At 46.5% G+C, this 16,733-nt stretch overlaps 1 protein-coding gene across 1 annotated transcript in view; it reads left to right on the forward strand.

The window, feature by feature from the left end:
- Positions 1-16,733, forward strand: part of LOC126161245 (serpin B6-like) — a 155,958-nt gene that overhangs the window by 56,743 nt on the left and 82,482 nt on the right. Inside the window, exon 2 of the mRNA XM_049916985.1 lies at positions 5,475-5,600. Coding sequence (XP_049772942.1) covers positions 5,487-5,600 — 114 coding nt within the window. The 5' untranslated portion in view covers positions 5,475-5,486. The remainder of the gene's footprint in view (positions 1-5,474; positions 5,601-16,733) is intronic.

A 16,733-nucleotide genomic window follows, 5' to 3' on the forward strand; every position in this document is an offset into this window, starting at 1 on the left:
CAGCTCGCGCTATCAGCCCGGAGACCATGGCTGCGGTTACCCTTGACGCTGCATCACAGACAAGAGCTCCTGCGATGGTGTACTCAACGACGAACCTGAGTGCACGAAAGGCAAAACGTCATCTTTTCGGATGAATCCAGGTTCTGTTTACAGCATCATGATGGTCGCATCCGTGTTTGGCGACATCGCGGTGAACGCACATTGGAAGCGTGTATTCGTCATCGCCATACTGGCGTATCACCAGGCGTGATGGTATGGGGTGCCATTGGTTACAAGTCTCGGTCACCTCTTGTTCGCATTGACAGCACTTTGAACAGTGGACGTTAAATTTCAGATGTATACGACCCGTGGCTCTACACTTCATTCGAGCTCTGCGAAACCCTACACTTAAGCAGGATAATGCACGACCGCATGTTGCAGGTCCTGTACGGGCCTTTCTGGATACAGAAAATGGTCGACTGCTGCCCTGGCCAGAACATTCTCCAGACCTCTCACCAACTGAATACGTCTGATCAATGGTGGCCGAGCAACTGGCTCGTCACAATACGCCAGTCACTACTCTTGATGAACTGTCGTATCCTGTTGAAGCAGCATGGGCAGCTGTACCATCCAAGCTCTCTTGGACTCAATGCCCAGGTGTATCAAGGCCGTTACTACGGCCAGAGGTGGTTTTTCTGAGTACTGATTTCTCAGGATCTATGCACCAAAATTGCGTGGAAATTTAATCACATCTCAGTTCTATTATAATATATTTGTCCAATGAATACCCGTTTATCGTTTGCATTTCTTCTTGGTGTAGCAATTTTAATGGCCAGTAGTGTTTGTGGGCACCTGTGGCAGATCTTACTTCAGCTTCCACAGCATAGATAAAAGCAAATGTAATCTCACAAGTTGTCAACACGACCTATTGCGAACTGATTATTAGCAGTGGGACTTCGGGCACGCACACCCTCAGCCTATCTTCCACTCACGCCACAGCATCAACGCGCACGAGGGGACTGGAGTAGTCAGAGGATCACCTGGAGGATGGAACGGCGCGCCGTTGTCTTCGGCGATGAAAGCGGTTTCTTCCCGCATGCAAGTGCTGGTCACTCGCTCATAGATGAGGATAAGGTGAGCGCTGTCTCAGAGTGCATTCGTCCAAGGCACACAGGGCACACGCCAGGGCCCTGGTCTGGCGTGCGATAAGTTACAACTCTCGTTCGCCTTACTGGTTTCTGGAGGGGACGCTAACCGCGCTCGACATCTACATCTACATGATTATTCTGCAATTCACATTTAAGTGCTTGGCAGAGGGTTCATCGAACCACAATCGTACTATCTCCCTACCATTCCACTCCCGAACAGTGCGTGGGAAAAAGGAACACCTAAACCTTTCTGTTCGAGCTCTGATTTCTCTTATTTTATTTTGATGATCATTCCTACCTATGTAGGTTGGGCTCAAGAAAATAGTTTCGCATTCGGAAGAGAAAGTTGGTGACTGAAATTTCGTAAATAGATCTCGCCGTGACGAAAAACGTCTTTGCTTTAATGACTTCCATCCCAACTCGCGTATCATACCTGCCACACTTTCTCCCCTATTACGCGATAATACAAAACGAGCTGCCCTTTTTTGCACCCTTTCGATGTCCTCGGTCAATCCCACCTGGTATGGATCCCACACCGCGCAGCAATATTCTAACAGAGGACGAACGAGTGTAGTGTAAGCCGTCTCTTTAGTGGACTTGTTGCATCTTCTAAGTTTCCAGCCAATGAAACGCAACCTTTGGCTCGCCTTCCCCACAGTATTATCTATGTGGTCGTTCCAACTGAAGTTGTTCGTAATTTTTACACCCAGGTACTTAGTTGAATTGACAGCCTTGAGAATTGTACTATTTATCGAGTAATCGAATACCAACGGATTTCTTTTGGTACTCATGTGGAGCACCTCACACTTATCGTTATTTAGCGTCAACTGCCACCTGCCACACCATACAGCAATCTTTTCTAAATCGCTTTGCATCTGATACTGATCTTCGGATGACCTTACTAGACGGTAAATTACAGCATCATCTGCGAACAACCTAAGAGAACTGCTCAGATTGTCACCCACGTCATTTATATAGATCAGGAACAGCAGTGGTCCCAGGACGCTTCCCTGGGGAACACCTGATATCACTTGAGTTTTACTCGATGATTTGCCGTCTATTACTACGAACTGCGACCTTCCTGACAGGAAATCACGAATCCAGTCGCACAACTGAGATGATACCCCATATGCCCGCAGCTTGATTAGAAGTCGCTTGTGAGGAACGGTGTCAAAAGCTTTCCGGAAATCTAGAAATACGGAATCAACTTGAGATCCCCTGTCGACAGCGGCCATTACTTCGTGCGAATAAAGAGCTAGCTGCGTTGCACAAGAACAATGTTTCCTGAAACCATGCTGATTACGTATCAATAGATCGTTCCCCTCGATGTGATTCATTATGTTTGAATACAGTATATGCTCCAAAACCCTACTGTAAACCGACGTTTATGATATAGGTCTGTAGTTCGATGGATTACTCCTACTACCCATCTTAAACACTGGTGCGACCTGCGCAATTTTCCAATCTGTAGGTACAGATCTATCGGTGAGCGAGCGGTTGTATATGATTGCTAAGTAGGGAGCTATTGTATCAGCGTAATCTGAAAGGAACCTAATCGGTATACAATCTGTACCTGAAGACTTGCCCGTATCAAGCGATTTGAGTTGCTTCGCAACCCCTAAGGTATCTACTTCTAAGAAACTCATGCTAGCAGCTGTTCGTGTTTCAAATTCAGGAATATTCCATTCGTCTTAGACCCCTCCTTTCTTTTGCCGTTCTTGCAAAAGGAAGGTGATGTGATACTCCCTGATACCGTTCTTCCACCCACTGCCCATGAAATTCTACAAGAATATGTCGAGCAGGTGTGGAATAACGTACCCCGAGACATTATTCTTCATATATATGATCTACTGAATGCCAGCGTCAGTTCCTGCTTTGCCGCCCATGGAGGCCACGCTGCGTACCAATATGGATGTCTCAGGATGTGACCATTCCTGGTGCCTCACAACAGCTTTTGCAACCGGTCTGTAAATGTAATCATTCCACATACTCCATATGCATTGTTCTTACAATACAGTTTCAATGAACTGAAAAACTCTCCTTGGGTGTTCTCTCTCTCTCTCTTTTTTTTCCGCCAGTGTATGCAACAACCTACTTCCTTAGTGAGCGGATGCCTTTGTGACCAAAAGAAAAACGTAATTTTCTTCAACGATCAACACATTTTTTACTCCAATGAGCTCAGGAATTACTGAAGAAATTTTTTATTTCTTAACGAATATCCAAAAAGAAAGTGGGCTCAACCTAAACTGTGTGAAGGAAACAATAGTTCGGTGACAATTATACGAGGGTTGGGCTTACAGCTCGTACAAAATAGATACGTGTTTCAAAGTTTTACTGACCAGCACTGTGTATAACCCGTTTGTCAGCGATGTGGAAGTCGTAGGATACTCTTAGCAGTGCCAGTTGTGTTGACAATTCGAGCGGCGCGGTCTGTTTCCCGACGAATTTGTAACAGTTCTGAAGCGAATGCTGTGAAGTGTTCCCTTCAGTTTAGAAATCCAGTGGCACTTACGAGGGCTTAAGTCAGGGGAGCATTTAGCAGCCCCATCAGTCAAACAAATCAGTAACAGCTTGCACTGTACGTCCTTTAGCATTGTCCTGCAAAATGAGGTCAGGTCCTGCAGAAAGTTTCATCACTTCTGACTCTATGCTGTTCATTTTTGTAACACAACCTACGACCAGCTTAGAGACGGAAGTGATGACACTTTCTGCAGGACCTGAGCATCATTTTGCAGGACAATACTCGAGCACGTACAGTGCTAGCTGTTACTGATTTGTTTGACTGATGGGGCTGCTAAGTGCTATATCACCTACTGTACTCCCCTGACTTACGCCCTCGTAAGTTCAACTCGATTTCTAAACTGAAGGGAACACTTCACGGCATTCGCTTCAGAACTGCTACAAATTCGTCGGGCAATAGACCGCGCCACTCGAACTGTCAACCCAACTGGCACTGCTAAGAGTATCGCACGACTTCCACATCGCTGGCAACGAGTTATATACAATGCTGGTGACTACTTTGAAGGTCAGTAAAACTTTGAAACATGTATCTATTTTTTACAAGCTGTAAGCAAATAATTGCCACTATTAACGTTCCAATCCTCGTATTAATTTAAACCGCATGATTACAGTTAACTGTTTATAACTCATTTACAGTTGCGTACTCCAAAACCTTAGACAGCCTCATCAGCACAAACAACTAGCCCGACGCTTTACAGTGATTTGCATAGTTTATGGCCTTGTTAGTTGTCCTACTCTTTACTTCAACCCGTTGTAATACAGTGTCTGTAATTGCTTGAGAGGCTTTTCTTTCTGCACCAACACAGGTACTTTGTCATTAATTACAATTTATTGCTCTTCACACAGCAAAAAATTGTTCAAATGGCTCTAAGCACTATGGGACTTAACATCTAAGGTCCCCAGTCCCCCTAGTCTTAGAACTAGTTAAACCTAACTAACCTAAGGACATAACACACATCCATGCCCAAGGCAGGATTCGAACCTGCGACCGTAGCAGTAGCGCGGTTCCGGACTGAAGCGCCTAGAACCGCTCGGTCACAACGGCCGGCCTTCGCACAGCATATCTGGTATTTATACACGCTTCTATTTTTCGCTACATCCAACATACGCTTTTGTTTCAGATTTGTCCAAGAAGCTTATTTTTCTATACCAATGAAAGATCAACTAGTACACTATCAGAAATTGGAAATTTGTGGTCAGGACTATGGGACCAAACTGCTGAGGTCATCGCTCCCTAGGCTTACACACGACTTAATCTATCTTAAAGTAACTTACGCTAAGGACACCACACACACACACACACACACACACACACACACACACACACACACACACACACACACACACACACACACGCCCACACACACGCCCATGCCCATGCCCGAGGGATGACTGGAACATCCGGCGGGACGGGCCGCGCGAACCGTGACAAGACGCCCTACATCTCAGGGCTACCCCGCGCGGCACACTATCAGAATTGGCTATTCTATCAGAGTAAGCAAAAACTAAATGGTATCGAGTGTCATCAATTTACCTTCAGCTTGTCAGCAGCACGCACATATCACACTATTCCGCTGCTTTGAATATTAGACACTGACAGGACGTTAAAACTTAATCTTCCTTACTTCCCTCTACAGTTACTGTATTCTATACAAATAAACGCATAGAGCCACTGTGGTGGTACATGCTCTTTTCCACAGCAAGTAAAACACTGTAGAAGAATGTTACGTATCATTTAACATATGTCTCTGAGAACAATACGCGGCTGGTGCGTATTGATTCAGCTCCATACACAATAGCGCTGAGCGTGTTTCCCCTTCATTACAGGATTCCAGCAGAATGTATGAGCCACAGGCTTCCGAGTTTCATGTGGTCTCCCTGAACAACAGTGGCTACTCCGCGCTTCAGACGATATCCGAAGGGAACAATGCTTTCACGCTAGATCTGTACAAGGTATGTACCGTCTTTTAAGAATAATTCGGACAGCTTTGCCTTGTCTCTTGTGGAATTTCTGATTTTTCTATATGTTTGTCGAGTAATTAAGTGTTTATTCAAACTACATTCAGCAATAAATCGCGCAATAAATAGGTCTGCCATTCCCACTCTGGACAGAGAAGAGTAAAATCCGACGTACAAAAAGTAGTGTAGAGGTCCCTAGGAATTTAAACTTCTTCAACTTCAATTTTTCCACTAATAAGTCTGGTAAACGAATTGTATCGAACAAAGCAAAGAGGAATAATCAATAACATTTCAATGAAGGCTTTCAGGGCCAGTATTTCATTCAGCTAGAATTTCCAAACTGACAGGTCGTGATGGATATATAAAACTATTTACTAGTATTTCAACTTCTTCTGTGGAAAACGTCTTCAGAGATATATCTACATCTTCATCGCAAGCTCAAGGCGTATTGTGATCTGTGTAGAGGGCACTGCCATTCGTCATGAGATGCCACACGGGACATTACCTGTTATTGCTTGCGAGGACCAAAGAGCAAATCTACGTAGAAACTGATAATGCCAAAAAACGCTTCCATACGCAGTAAACCTCACGTTTTGACAAATGACTGGGACACATGGCGTCGTCAAAGTAAGCTTGTAGACTTCAAAAGGCGTGCAGTATTGCCTTACTGTCAGTTTGCATTTAAATTAGGATCGTCCGACATATTCATGTCAAGTAGTGGACCATTTGGATATTAATTTTATATTAAAACCAGGGATCATTCAAAAACACCGATTACTACAAATAATGTTGAGAATTACTCAGTCACTGCCAGGGCTCGCCTTAAAATGCGGCAGCAAATTAGTTGGAACAGAAAATGTCTTTTGTCTCTGGATATAATAACTGTGACGTGTATATTCCGTAACGTATAGTGACAAAACAGCGTGTAATCAGGGATGTTGAGCTCTCAATCGAGGAACGGGAAGTTATTGAGATAACTGCAATTCAAAACTCACAGAGGTTTTCGTAGCAGAAAGAAGAAATCCGAAACATCTTTTTAACATTTTGTGCACAAACCTTACCAGCATACCTATAAAATAATGTAAGCGTTCTGTATTCTTACAGTAGATAGTGCTCGTCGAAACTAGAAAAAGTCCCATAAACAAATGTACGTAAGTCTTCTGCTTCTTTTATTTTGAACTAAGCTGAGTACATAATTCACATGCCTTCGTTGAAACTGCCCTGAAAATATTTCCCCTTTTACACAAAATTTTGACTCATGAATGAAAAGTAACTCTATCTGACAGCTTTTCGGCTAATATATTTAGAAGTAGGAAAGACCTTCATAACGCAACGAGTAATATAAGGGGAGTAGTTAAGTGAAAACAGTATTAGAGTCAACACACACTAATCTCATGATACGATGTGCAAGTACAATTTTACCCTTTCTCACAGAGAGCTACTTGCAATGAGAATGTAAAGGATCACTTTGTATGCTCTAGCATCTATTCCGAATGAACGTAAGTTCTCAGCGACACTAACCCACGCTATACTTGTTGTAAAATGCAAAGAATTTGAAAATACTTCTGCAGACGCCAGCTTTTCTAAAAGACGATTCTTCTGGAGGCAAAACGTGTCTCTCGAACTGTGCTCTCATAGGCTAACCGATTTAAGAGAGGATACATGAGTGCATGGGAACAGCCCATGAAAATAGGTTACTTTTCAGCTATGACTCTGGGATCAATGTAATTGAAGAGAAATTTAGAGCAATTTATTGTTGTTCAAGAAGTATGTAAGAAGTTGCTGTATCGAGGTTACACTTGCCCTCCAAGGGACCTTGTGGAGAACAGTTACATTTGAATTAATAAAAAAAAAGAAACAATATAATATTAAATTCCTGCAGTAATACTAATTAAGTGGGACAGCAAAGGCTGCCATGGGGAACATTCACCGATGAATAAATGAAAGACACATATTAACCGTTGAGCGTGGCACTTTGAACGGTTTTAACCTTGATAACAAAGACCGTACATGTATAAAACTGAAAACTCTGCGAAATAAATTGAATAATTTACATCGGAACTTGTTCTGTGAAAGCAACTGGTTTGAAGCGTATACTGTGCCCTGTTGAAACTTCCTATTTTTGTGTACTTCCTGTTATGATTACTACGTACTTTGCAACTATAGCAGACGCAAAATTTTTTACTTTGTACTTCTCACTGTGTAGTGTATGAGTGTACTTCTCTATACCGCAAACTATAAGTGATATAATTGTACAACATCTGAATACCTACCGCGTAAATTGTTGAACATTAAACGTTCCTGAAATTTCCAAACGTAGCACTAGTTAGTCTAACGATTTTTAAAAGATTCTTAGTAACACTGAACAGTTTTTATGGTCTCTCATTAATGATCAGTATTCAGAATGAGATTTTCACTCTGCAGCGGAGTATGCGCTGATATGAAACTTCCTGGCAGATTATAACTGTGTGCCGGGCCGAGACTCGAACTTGGGACCTTTGCCTTTCGCGGGCAAGTGCTCTACCAACTGAGCTGCCCAAGCACGACTCACGCCCCGGCCTCACAACTTTCCTTCTGCCAGTACCTCGTCTCCTACCTTCCAAACTTTACAGAAGCTCTCCTGCGAACCTTGCAGAACTAACACTCCTGAAAGAAAGGATATTGCGAAGACATGGCTTAGCCACAGCCTTGGGGCTGTTTCCAGAATGAGATTTTCACTCTGCAGCGGAGTGTGCGCTGATATGTAACTTCCTGGCAGATTAAAACTGTGTGCCGGGCCGAGACTCGAACGCGGGACTTTTGCCTTTCACGGGCACTTGCCATACAGATTTGTCAGGCAGAATAACAGAGTACTGTGGTGGACAATGACAGGAAGCGTAGACGTGATCAGATGCACATGACAGGCCACGTCGTTGCAGGTTTGAAAGCGGATGTGGCTGGAGGGTTTCTCTGTGTAATATGGGAGTGGCCCGCACGTTATATAACTGTTTTGAGGCAAGTATCCTGGAGGGTAGCAAAGGCGGCCGCACCGAGATTCCAAGAGGTTGGTGGGAGTAGTGTGGGTGGAGGAGGTTATTTCGTCATCCATGATACCATTCAAGGATTCCGTGGAAAAACGGGCTGGAGAGGGCTCATGCCAGTCTTCCTGGATCCCCTGTACAGTATGGTCAACGGCCTGGAATAAGGTGAGGTTGTCCAGGAGTATGCACGCCAGTTTCAGGCAGGTGATGAAAATGTTTGTCGGTATATGATGTAGCAAGACATCGAATGTCTGTGACTCTCGGCTGATGACTTTGTGCAGGTCCACTACAGTATCGTCCTGCAACGTGACATAACCGCAATGTGCCAGACCCTTGTGTAAAGAGACCTTTGGTTTCGAAAACAACGGTATTTTCCCCGACAGTGTGCCATTATACTGTATATTGGTAGTGGCTTTCTCTTCCTCCGTGACTACCTCCGTCTCCACACGCTGTACTGTAGAGCTGGGGAAAATAGGACGAATATTGAGGAAACACCGAGTAGGAATTGTCTTTTGCACACCCAATAAAACACAAGCATTATTGGGAAGTATCAAAGACGATCTCGGTTTGCGGAAGGCCGGCATGTACCAGATTCCGTGTCAGAGTGGAAAGACTTATATCGGACAGACAGTGCGCACCATCGAAGATCGTTGCCGAGAATATCAGAGGCACACTCGACTTAGGTACCCCAACAAGTCGGCGGTCGCAGAGCACTGTTTGTCCGAAAATCACGAAATGGACTACTAACATACCAGGGTCTTGGCACAGACATCTAAATACTGGGACAGCGTCGTTAGAGAGGCTATCGAAATTCGTACCAGGGACGGACTCATCAACCGAAATTGCGGCTATAACCTCAGCAAGGCATGGGAAACAGCATTGAGCTTAATTAAAAAGCTCAGTAAAGAAAACGAACGGGCGACCAGGGTGGACGAGGCAGTTACACCGACGCCACCACAGGCGCCGACGCCAGCGTCTCAGCGACCGCCGACGCGAGGCTGCGGGCGCGGACCGCGGAGAGAACGCTTCGCGAGGGGAGGGGGTTTAATATGGCCGTCCGCCCTCAGGAGCTCAGTTCGTCAGAGCACCTGACGATGGCGACACATCTCATCGCCGAAATATTGTGCCCGTTGGACACAATGGACCGGCAGTACACCCGTGGACTCCTCGAGCAAGGCCGTACCCGACATTTCTTTTTCTGGTTCCTTACTTCGCCGAGTGTTTGGCTCTGTTACACTTCTAAACACTCGGCGAAGTAAGGAACCAGAAAAAGAAATGTCGGGTACGGCCTTTCTGCCATACATTCCCAGAGTGACGGACAGAATCGGCCGTATATTTCGCAAACATGGCGTAAAGACGATTTTCAAACCGACAAGGAAGATCAAAGAGTGTCTTAGATTGGCGAAGGAGAAAAGAGACCCACTTGCAATGTCGGGAATATACCGTATACCATGCACATGCGGAAAAGTTTATGTCGGAATCACTGGACGATCAATTAACACCAGGATCAAAGAGTATAAGCGACATTGCAGGTTAGGGCAGGTGGAGGAATTGGCCGTGGCAGAGCACGCACTGAATGAGACCGACCACGTAATAAAATTCGCCGACACGGAAGGTCTGGCTGTAGAGAAGCACTATCACACGCGCTTGTTCAGAGAAGCTGTAGAAATACAAAAACACGCGAACAGTTTCAACAAGAAAGAGGAAAGCCTTAAGTTAAACGGATCCTGGCTTCCCGTACTGTAGCGAACGACCGTCGCAGGTAGCAAGAGGAGAACCGCACCGGAAATGACCGCGGAGAACCTCGGACATTGGCGCGCCAGGTACATATAGCCTGCGGCCACCATCAGCCCACTGTTTGTTTATGCAGCAGTGGTGTGGGGCAACGCAGCCGAGACCAACATCCGCCGTCTCCAAACGGTCCAAAACAGGGCCCTCAGAACGGTGCTGCATCTTCCGCGGGACTTCAACACCTCGGAACTACACTACGTCGCAGGAGTACCTTTACTCAGACAGCGGTTTCAACATGCCGCCCAAGACTTCTACGAGAAGGTCGAAGCATCGCGTGACCCCAAGGTGCGCGATCTCGGCCACCGACCACACTGGCGCGCCACGCTGCGCTGGCCAGATCTCCTTCGCATGCAACAATAGTGCCGCGAAGTGAAGACTATCCTCTAGTGATGTTTCAGTGCAGAACAAGACTAAACCACCCAAAGACTTAACACTAACATGGTCCACCCTATTTCCGGAAGAAAGAGCGTCAAGTACGCTGCAAACTTCCTCACGAGTGTTAACGCAGAAATTCCGTCACACACACACACACACACTTATGCACGACGGCTCGGCTCCAGTTCCCCACCGGCAATGGAGGGTCAAGCTTTGACAATGCCAGCCACTCGTGCTGGCGAAACGTCAGAAAAATCATTATATGAACGTCGGTTGAAGAACCCGAGACAGAAGCCAATAGGCAGTTTGTCATACTGACCTTTGACCCTCTTACAAACTCCTGCATCGAAATAGGCATCCCTGGTGTAGACAAGCAACTGAAAGAGTTATCGTATGTGTCGCCAAGTCCAGTTGGAATTCCAGTTCGGTTTTACAGAGAGTACTATACGACATTGGCCCTTACTTATCACTATTAGTGGTGGCAGCAGCAGTAGTACAAGTACTGTCACTATTAACTTTATCAGTTCATAGTCAGTATTACTTAGTCACATTGTCACTATGTACACTCACACCATTGTAATACTATTAATTCTCATATTGTACTTTCTTAGGTAACTATGATGTAAAAAAGCTACTACATTTGTGAAAACCTGGTCCGATGTAGAGGGGACCTCGAAGCCGTAATCCGGTCAGGCTGAGTAAATAAAATAAATGTTTCTAGATTTTCGGAAAGCATTTGACACGGTGCCCCATAGCAGATTGTTGACGAAGGTACGAGCACACAGAATGGGTTGCCACATACGTGAGTCGCTCGAAGACATCTTAAGTAACAGAACCCAGTACATTATCCCCGACGTCGAGTGTCCATTAAAGACAAGGGTATCGTCAGGAGTGCCTCAGGAAAGTGTTCAAAACGGTTCAAATGGCTCTGAGCACTATGGGACTCAACATCTTAGGTCATAAGTCCCCTAGAACTTAGAACTACTTAAACCTAACTAACCTAAGGACATCACACACACCCATGCCCGAGGCAGGATTCGAACCTGCGACCGTAGCAGTCCCGCGGTTCCGGACTGCAGCGCCAGAACCGCACGGCCACCGCGGCCGGCTCAGGAAAGTGTGATACATAAATGATCTGATGGACAGGGTGGACAGCAATCTGCGGCTGTTTGGTGATGATTGTGCAGTGTACACGAAGCTGTCGTCTTTGAGTCACTGTAGTAGGATACAAGATGACTTAGGCAACATTTCCAGTTGGTGTGATGAATGGCAACTTGCTGTAAATGCAGAAAAATGTTAGTTAATGCAGATGAGTAGGAAAAATAACCTCATAATGTTCGAATATAGCATTAGCAGTGTACTGCTTAATACACTCACGTCGATTAAATATCTAGACGTAATTTTGCAAAGCGATATGAAACGGAAAGAGCATGTAAGAATTGCAGTAGGAGAGGCGAATGGCTGACTTCAGTTTCTTGGGAGAGATTTAGGAAAGTGTGACTCATTTGTAGAGGAGACCGCATGTGGGACACTAGTACTACTCATTCTTCACGGCTCAAAAAATAAGGATCTCACATGGTGAGAGATCTTCTTTATACACTCCTGGAAATGGAAAAAAGAACACATTGACACCGGTGTGTCAGACCCACCATACTTGCTCCGGACACTGCGAGAGGGCTGTACAAGCAATGATCACACGCACGGCACAGCGGACACACCAGGAACCGCGGTGTTGGCCGTCGAATGGCGCTAGCTGCGCAGCATTTGTGCACCGCCGCCGTCAGTGTCAGCCAGTTTGCCGTGGCATACGGAGCTCCATCGCAGTCTTTAACACTGGTAGCATGCCGCGACAGCGTGGACGTGAACCGTATGTGCAGTTGACGGACTTTGAGCGAGGGCGTATAGTGGGCATGCGGGAGGCCGGGTGGACGTACCGCCGAATTGCTCAACACGTGGGGCGTGAGGTCTCCACAGTACATCGATGTTGTCGCCAGTGGTCGGCGGAAGGTGCACGTGCCCGTCGACCTGGGACCGGACCGCAGCGACGCACGGATGCACGCCAAGACCGTAGGATCCTACGCAGTGCGGTAGGGGACCGCACCGCCACTTCCCAGCAAATTAGGGACACTGTTGCTCCTGGGGTATCGCCGAGGACCATTCGCAGCCGTCTCCATGAAGCTGGGCTACGGTCCCGCACACCGTTAGGCCGTCTTCCGCTCACGCCCCAACATCGTGCAGCCCGCCTCCAGTGGTGTCGCGACAGGCGTGAATGGAGGGACGAATGGAGACGTGTCGTCTTCAGCGATGAGAGTCGCTTCTGCCTTGGTGCCAATGATGGTCGTATGCGTGTTTGGCGCCGTGCAGGTGAGCGCCACAATCAGGACTGCATACGACCGAGGCACACAGGGCCAACACCCGGCATCATGGTGTGGGGAGCGATCTCCTACACTGGCCGTACACCACTGGTGATCGTCGAGGGGACACTGAATAGTGCACGGTACATCCAAACCGTCATCGAACCCATCGTTCTTCCATTCCTAGACCGGCAAGGGAACTTGCTGTTCCGACAGGACAATGCACGTCCGCATGTATCCCGTGCCACCCAACGTGCTCTAGAAGGTGTAAGTCAACTACCCTGGCCAGCAAGATCTCCGGATCTGTCCCCCATTGAGCATGTTTGGGACTGGATGAAGCGTCGTCTCACGCGGTCTGCACGTCCAGCACGAACGCTGGTCCAACTGAGGCGCCAGGTGGAAATGGCATGGCAAGCCGTTCCACAGGACTACATCCAGCATCTCTACGATCGTCTCCATGGGAGAATAGCAGCCTGCATTGCTGCGAAAGGTGGATATACACTGTACTAGTGCCGACATTGTGCATGCTCTGTTGCCTGTGTCTATGTGCCTGTGGTTCTGTCAGTGTGATCATGTGATGTATCTGACCCCAGGAATGTGTCAATAAAGTTTCCCCTTCCTGGGACAATGAATTCACGGTGTTCTTATTTCAATTTCCAGGAGTGTATTTACCTTAATGGCGTTCAAAAGTCATAATATAACACACACATATATAATTTTGTGACATCCAATTATACATATTTCCTTTTTCTGACGGACACACGTCCAAGTCGTCCGCTCAAAACTCTGGCATCTCTCTCCTTACATCCACCACTGCTGGCAGCTCACCTCCAACTGCCCAACGCTGCGCGCTGTTCACATCCAACAGCCCAACACTACACAAGCGAATATTCCAACAATGAGTCCAACGAGCCACAGACTGCACACAGCAGAGTCAGTGATTTTCATACAGCGCGCTACGTGGCGTTACCAATGTAAAAAACCTAAACAGCCTACTTACAACAGTCCCAATCTGTCCTACTTTCCATATTTTTGGAGCTCTGAAGAAAGACATACGTTGCGATCGATTTGCCTGGATGAAGAGATTCATGGCTGGGTACAAACATGCTTCCGTAACCATGCGCAAATATTTTTCATGGAAGAGACTGACTGTCTTATTAGAAAGTCTGATAAATGAATCAACATTTGAGGTGATTACTTTTGAAATAACAAAGAGATTACTTAATTTTTTTCCATCTATCTCGTTTTCATTTGACTTCCCTTGTGTAGGTCTACTGTCCAGCCACGTTAGTCTGGCAATTTCTCAAAAACTTGAATAACTGTCTTTTGCAGCGTGGACTGCTGCGAGACATGCAGGGGGAGACTCAGTGAGGTTCTGGAAGGTACAGACAGGGATGTGGAGATATGCTGATTCCAGTGTCGTGGCCAACTGCGGTTGACAATCCATAGCACGAACAGCCTCATGGAGATGGTCCCACAGATTGGCCTTAAATCCGGGGTGTCTGGTGGCCAGGGGAGTACAGTTAACTCGTCCTGGTTCTCTTTGAACCACACACTTACACTGCGAGCTGTGTGACAAGTTGCATCGTCCTGCTGGCAGATGCCATCGTTCTGAGGAAAAACAAACTGTATGTAGGGGTGGACATGGTCCGCAATGAAAGATGTGTGGTTGTGTTGACCCATTGCGCCTTCCAGAAAGACGAGATCACGTAGGGACTGCCCTCCAGCTTGGATCCTTCCGACGATTGTTGCAGGGTGTCCGAACAGACGACCGTTGGCGTGTACGGCGTGAAACGTCTGAAATCTTTCAGACGTTTCACGCTGTACACGCCAACGGTCGTCTGTTCGATGGAGCATCAGACATGATTCATCTGAAAAGGCCACCTGTCACCAATCAGTGGCGTTCCGGTTGCAGTACTGGCGTGTAAATTCCAGCCTTCGTCACCGATGAACAGCAGTCAACATGGGTGCATGAACCGGGCGTCTGCAGCAGAGGCCCATACGGAGCAACGTTCGCCAAGTGGTTTTTGAGGAGGCACTGTTGGTAGCTTCTTGGTTCATCTGGGCGGTCAGTTGCTCAACAGTTGCACGTCTATTCGCCCATACACATCTCCGCAGCCGTCGTTCGCCCCTGTCATTTGGGCCCGTGATGTGCCACATGGTCTCGGCGCCGGTTTTAGATAGAGCCATTGTGCCATGCTCGGTGTACTTTAACCACGACGACAGTTTAAAACTTTAGCCGTTTTGGAAATATATCCTCACGTGGCCCGAAAGCCAATCATCACGCTCTTTTGGAAGTCAGATAAATCGCTCCGTTTCCGCATTACGGCGACTGGCCTGTTTCCGGCGTCTTCCTCCCCCCCCCCCCCCCCCCACCACGGTCACGCTCTGTGTACACCCTTCACTCCTAGTGCTGCCACCTGTCACGTGTGAGTGTGAAACGTCCCCTTAGAAAAATTAATGAATTACTGTGCTGGTTAACCCCTTACATTATTTGAACATACTCAGACATTTCGCTCTTTACTTATTCTGATCAGCACTAAACTGACACACAATATTTTTAGCGCAACGCAATCTGACTTTCAATAATCCCTACAAAAGAATGGCCCTGACTAACATTAACTTATACCTTTCACAAATCACTTACCTCACAAAAATGTTCGTTACTTGAACTACTGCCAGCTAAATAAAAGATTCAAACTACTGAAGGCTCTAACTACTGATAGGCATGGTTAGTAAATGAAAGATTTTGATAGAGAACAAACAATGCATTTACCTTAAAAGTGTTCAAAAGTCATAATATATATAGCAGTTCATGACATCCAGTTTTACAAATGTACTGTCTCTGATGGACACACGTCCAGATCATCCGCTCTCAAAATTCCGCCATCTCTCTCCTCACATCCACCACTGCTGGCGGCTCACCTCCAATTGCGCAACGCTATGTGATGTTCACATCCAGCTGCCCAACACTACAATGGCAGACCACAGACTGCACGCAGCACAGCCAGTGATTTTCATACAGACCGCTACGTGGCGTTACCAATAAGAAAACCTAAACAGCCTACTTACAAGTGGTAGCTGCTCGTTGACATACAACACAGGCGGTGGGGACATTAAATGGCTGGACTGTGTAGAAGAGTGTGTAACACGCCCGGTATGTAAGGGGGTAGATATGAAGTACTAATAAAAGCTAGCCTTTAGCACTGGAGTCTGTACAACACTCCCTAGACACAGGAACGGAGCTGGATATTTAACGACCGTGTGCCCAAACCCACGTACCTGGTCCTTCCTGCGGCGGTTGATCTGCTGCTGTCTGCGCTGCCTGCTATGATGTGTCTGTTGTGTCTAGACAAGACAGCCTAGACACAATGAGAGGAAGCCGAAAGGCACGCGCTTAAACTCACGCAGGCTGGCGTGAGGTCTGAAACAGGATACGTAATGAATGCTATAAAGAAAAGTACGTAGCTTCTGGAATACTTAACTTTAATCCACATTTGTAGAACATCGCTCTTGATGATACATTAATAGAATCTCAATATCACTTCAATACGGCGCCTTGCTAGGGCGTAGCAAATGTAGCTAAA

This window comes from Schistocerca cancellata, chromosome 2 (genome assembly GCF_023864275.1).
Source record: "Schistocerca cancellata isolate TAMUIC-IGC-003103 chromosome 2, iqSchCanc2.1, whole genome shotgun sequence".
Taxonomy (NCBI): domain Eukaryota; kingdom Metazoa; phylum Arthropoda; class Insecta; order Orthoptera; family Acrididae; genus Schistocerca; species Schistocerca cancellata.